Below are 5,007 nucleotides of genomic sequence, written 5' to 3' on the forward strand. Positions count from 1 at the left end.
GTTGCTATTTAATCTGTGTACAAAAAATAACGTCAGATGTGAGGTTTTTTTCCACTTTCTTCTGATTTTGGTGATGTGAAGATGTATTTGCAGCACATTTGGAACATGAGTGAAAGATGAACACAGAGAGGGAAACCGCTGCCTGGGGTCTGCTGCTGTCTGAACTCTGATTTAACCTTTGTTTCTCTGATGATGGTTTGAGGTTAACATTTGTTTAACAGTGAAAACATAATTGCTTGATTATGTCTGAGATGTTTTGGAGACGTGTTCCTGTGCAGTGACACCACTCAGTCACCAGTTTAGTATCCTGTCAGCCTCAGCTGGACTTTGTATGAAAGCTGATGTTTTACCCAGAATCTAAAACTGAGTGTAATAAATAACAGTGATGACATGAATGCTGCTTAGTATTAGTTATTGTATGATGGTCAGCAGAAGCCCGGCTGATTTGTCTCTGAAAAAGCTGATTAAACATTTCTGAGCAAGACCGATCCTCACGTTAACCACAAACAAGGCCGCACAGAGAGCTGAGTTCAACAACCCACTTTAATCCAGACAAAGTCCCACAAACACATCAAAGAAATGAGGTGTGATATCACAGAGTGACCCAGGCTGGACAACAACATGACAGGAAGCTGCAGCGCGTGCCTCTGAAGGAGATCCATCCAAACAGCCGGGCCGGCACGGCTGCAGTCAGCAGGTACAAAAGTCCTCACAGCATAAAATCATAATGGTCACTTTAAAATGTTAATAACTCGTCAGTGCTAAAAACAGTGTGTTTCTAAACTGGAAGTATTTCAGTTTGACTAAAACGGACACAGAGCAGTTTCTACTGATTGGTCAGGACTCCCGTGTCCTTATGATCTGTATGCTTATTGTTTAAAATTCAACATATTTCACAGATATTTAACATGCAGCTTTAATCAAATTTGGCCTTCAGTGGATTCATGTAGAAATATTTTTCTTCTCTGCCTTTTTTCTGAGAGATTTCCTTCTACAAATGTTCAGATTCCCCAAAGCACAACAATGAAAACATTTCACAGAAGGTAAAGGTAGAGACAGCATTTTCTGTCAGCTGTGATCGTTCTGCTGCAGTTTGAAAGAATAGAAGAAGACATTTATTTCATAAAGAAGTACATAAAAAAGGATTCATATGTATTTTCAACATTGCAAACCCATCCATCTGTTTTTTTCTACTTATCCAAAGCAGCGCCGCTGTGGTCACAACCCTATCCCAGCTGTCAAAGGTGACATGCACCTGGACAGGTGTAGCACAATGAGACAGCCAGGCATTCTGAACATACATGTGTTTGGACTGTCGAAGGAAGGCGGAAGGAGAAAGGCGTGAGCCGCGAGCCGCCCTCCCTTCAAGCTTTGACGATACAGCTGTGAATTGATGAAATTCTTGATTTATTCGTTAAAAGCAAAAACTTGTCCCTCCCTCCTGTGTGAAGTGAAATGTTTCTGCTTTGTGAAAGCCACTACAGGGCTCGAGAGCGGCTGCCTGCGAGTTAAAGAAATAAATACAATAAATAAAAACAGATTAATGCAGCTAATCATTTCAGAATCATCCATACTGAGAGTATCAGCGGGCAAATCAACATGGAAAAGCTCATCTTAATGCACTTAAGGTAAATAGCCTACTATTTTAAAGAAAGGACCTCAACAATCAGATCATCCCATATAAGCACCACTTGGCAATAGTGGGGAGGAACCAAGCTCACTTTGCTGCTGGTCATGAAATCAACAATTCAGGAGCTCAAATCACTAAATTAAGAATAAATATATCAGAGTTTCTGTTAGAATGTTGGGACTTAACAATTTGACAGCTTTGTTTACAATTCAGTTACAGAATATTTGAAATAAACACCATCTCCTCCCTCAGTTTGTCACTCTGTTTTCATTTTTACAAACAATCCCAGTATTCAGACTGACTGGTAACAACGTCTGGCCAGGTATCGCTGCAGTTTTTTTAAAAAGTTCTATGCTTTAACAAGTTGGAAATGCTTCTTCTTAAGAAATTACCAAAGCCATGTGTGGTGCATTGAGGAGTCTGTAGACATCCTCAAATCAAAAACAGCAATCCCACATGGCCTGTAACCCACTGAGGATCTATGGCATCCTAGAAGATAACTCTGGAGGACTTGGACTCGTTCTCTATGTGCACCTCCCTTTCAACCCTCTCGGCCACCTCGTGATCGTCTTCTCCCACTCCATCTCTTTTGAGGATCTTCAGCGGCCACCAGAGGGAGCCGTTCCGGCGGTCTCGATGGATGGTGCGTTCGGCTGGCCAGCAGCTGGGGCCACCTTTATCGCCCGTGAGGAAGTAGAGCAGAGCATTGAGCCATGCGTTGCAGGAGGCCAAAGGTCTGGTGACCTTGTAGCAGATGGAGACGGTCTTCATGGCATTGCAGCCGCCAAGCTGTCCCCGCCGCAGGAGCAGGAAGAGCGTGCGAGTCACATGGAAGGGTAGGAAGCAGAGTGCAAACAGCAGTGTGATAGTGACAATGGTTTTAATGGATTTCCGCCGCCGGCGGATGTAGTGTGAGTACTGTGAGCCAGAAATAGAGACGGAGGTTCTCTCGCGCCCTCGAACTCCTTCCACAGACCCGTCACCCACTGGTCCATCCTCGCCACCCTCTATTGAACTGGGAGGAGAGCGCAGGGTCTGAAATATTGTCCGGACCACATGGGAGTAGCACCAGGCAATGATGACAAAGGGCACAAAGAAACCTAGAAGGTGGAGAACAATGCCATATGGGACGTAGTCTGCAAACTCCTTATCTATGGCATCATCCCAGCAGTTTATGTACTCCTCGCCGACCTGGTCTCCAGTTCTGTTCCCATAATCGCTCCCTTCTCCAGGCTCAACAGCCTCACCAGCTCTGCGCCTAACGTATCCGGTCTGGGCGAACCTGAAGATGGGGCAGGTGAGAATGAAGACCACCACCCAAACTAATGCGCAGATCCCCTTCACCACCCGCTTACTTTCCAGTGTGATGGTCCTCATTGGATGACAGATCCCCAGATACCTGTGGAGAGACGACTAGTGGTCAGTTCAGTCCATCAGTTTAACCTCTGCTTATTCAGCATTTACACTGAGGTTCATATAAACTGTTATAGAGTTTTTAGCCATGTGTCAAACAGAAGTAACAGAAAACTCAGAAAGTCAAAAATCCATAGAAGAGTTGATCTGAAAGGAAACAGCTTCTCATCTCAGTTCAGCGCCTGATTACTAAAATATAAGCCAACCTTTCACATAAATAGTATTTTTATGCAAATCTGACTACAACATATCAGGTGATCCGGCTAACAAACTAACAGATAAACCATACCTACCTTAGAGGTAGTGAGCTAATGGAGCAAATGAGAACTAGCCTTTATTTAGTATTGACTGATGACAATGGTGTCAGGTTCAGATTATCAGGGGTCGAATTATCAGCTGAAGCTTACCCATTCAAACCTATTGAACAATTATGTGGCTCTTTAACAGAATGGCTTTTGGTTAGGTCGGCAGTTTATTTTGATCACAAGCTTTGAGGTCAAACCCATCAGCTCACCTGTTGCAAACATCTGATCAACTTCCGATGGGCTCAAAGATCAGAAGAATCTGATAGCTTGCTAATTTCCTGTTAGCCAGTCAAAGTTCAAATAGCAAAGATGAGAAATCCATCAAAAATTAACATTACCAGGAAATAATATGAGCAGTAATTATTTGTTTGTAGTGTCGGTGATGTTCCTGAAAGTGTGCTTCTGGTTATGAGCTGGAAACAAAGGGGGCGGAGCTGGATATTTGAGTTACTAAACCAGTCTCATAATAACAACGATTACAAAACAATTTGATAAACAACAAAAAGCAGCAAGATGCCATCAAGCCGACTTTAACTTGAGCTTTAATGGCACCAACTGAAAATCTGCCACAACCCATTCTTGGTAAACTCTGAGAGTTGGTCGTGACAGGAAACTTAAATTAAACTCACAAAGTCTTACATTAAATCCAAATATTCACAAAACCTTCATTTATTTGTATTTATTGTGCAGATTTTCTGGTATTTTGGTTAAAGTTTAGACAACATTTATGCGGAAGATAAACTTTTACATTTTCATTTTGCTGCACTGTTTCTAGGCTGTCCTACCTGTGCACAGAGATGCAGGTAAGGAAGAAGATGGAGCAGTAGAGATTGAAGTAGAACAGGAAGCGTACGAGGCGGCACATGAAGTCCCCAAACACCCAGCAGTCCCTCAGCACATAGCTTGCCACCAGGAAGGGCAGAGACAGGCCGTACATCAGGTCAGTGGTGGCCAAGTTCACCATATAGATCAGTGAAGTGTTCCAACGACGTCCGTGATGGCAGCAGGAGCGCAGGAGCACCACTGAGTTGAGGGTAAGGCTGAAAAGGAAGGTCAGCGAGTAGCAGACGGGTAGGAAGACATATTTGTAGGATTCATCGATACTGCATGAAGGCAGAGGGAGTGACGAGGTGTGCGAGGTGCCTGACGTGTTGAGATGGTTGCTCGCCACAACTGCCGCCAGCAAGCTGATGTCTGGGGTGATGCTTGAGGTTTGACTCAACCCCATGATGAACCGCTGAGGCTATTTGTGGCAGAAGAGGATTAGTTCAGGCTTGTCTGGCATCATCTCAGCTCCTTCCACTCTAGTCCTTAACTATAGTCTTCTTCAGGTGCTATCTATCTAGCCATCTATCCATCCTCGGTCTCGGCTCAGTGTTGAGTGATCCATGTCTCTGTGACAAGAGAGGGAAAGAGAGCAAAGAAAACACAGCCTTATTGCCTCATTATTCTCGGGAAAGGTTGTTCAGAATGTACCACCAACGTTATGCTGATGAAGACTCTGTTTCGCTCAATTAGCCCCTCAATCATTAATGAAACTTTCCAGACCATTCGTACAGCAGGCTGGTGGTCTGTTCTATGTTGGGGTCAGGTTTTTTAAAGCCCGTGTCACAATAACTGAAGAAGTGTGGGTCAAGACGCCCCTTGCAAAGCTGCTCA

At 44.0% G+C, this 5,007-nt stretch overlaps 1 protein-coding gene across 1 annotated transcript; it reads right to left on the minus strand.

Annotated features, from left to right (window-relative positions):
* Window positions 1-478: 478 nt before the first annotated feature.
* Window positions 479-4,801, minus strand: LOC146379731 (P2Y purinoceptor 3). Its single transcript, XM_084941186.1, has 2 exons — window positions 4,134-4,801; window positions 479-3,029 (listed from the first exon to the last, which is right to left on the minus strand). Exons 1-2 carry the CDS (start codon window positions 4,574-4,576, stop codon window positions 2,120-2,122), a joined length of 1,353 nt encoding a protein of 450 aa, XP_084797312.1. The 5' UTR covers window positions 4,577-4,801; the 3' UTR covers window positions 479-2,119.
* Window positions 4,802-5,007: the final 206 nt, after the last annotated feature.

The sequence above is a fragment of the Perissodus microlepis genome, chromosome 10 (assembly GCF_051167445.1).
Source record: "Perissodus microlepis isolate ML-2025 ecotype Zambia chromosome 10, ASM5116744v1, whole genome shotgun sequence".
NCBI lineage: Eukaryota > Metazoa > Chordata > Actinopteri > Cichliformes > Cichlidae > Perissodus > Perissodus microlepis.

Coding starts and splice junctions, on each gene's coding strand:
- LOC146379731 (XM_084941186.1), bottom strand. CDS start 4,576: ATGGGGTTGAGTCAAACCTCAAGCATCACCCCAGACATCAGCTTGCTG. Junction 3,030..4,133: donor ACCTGCATCTCTGTGCACAG/GTAGGACAGCCT, acceptor GTCTCTCCACAG/GTATCTGGGGATCTGTCATC.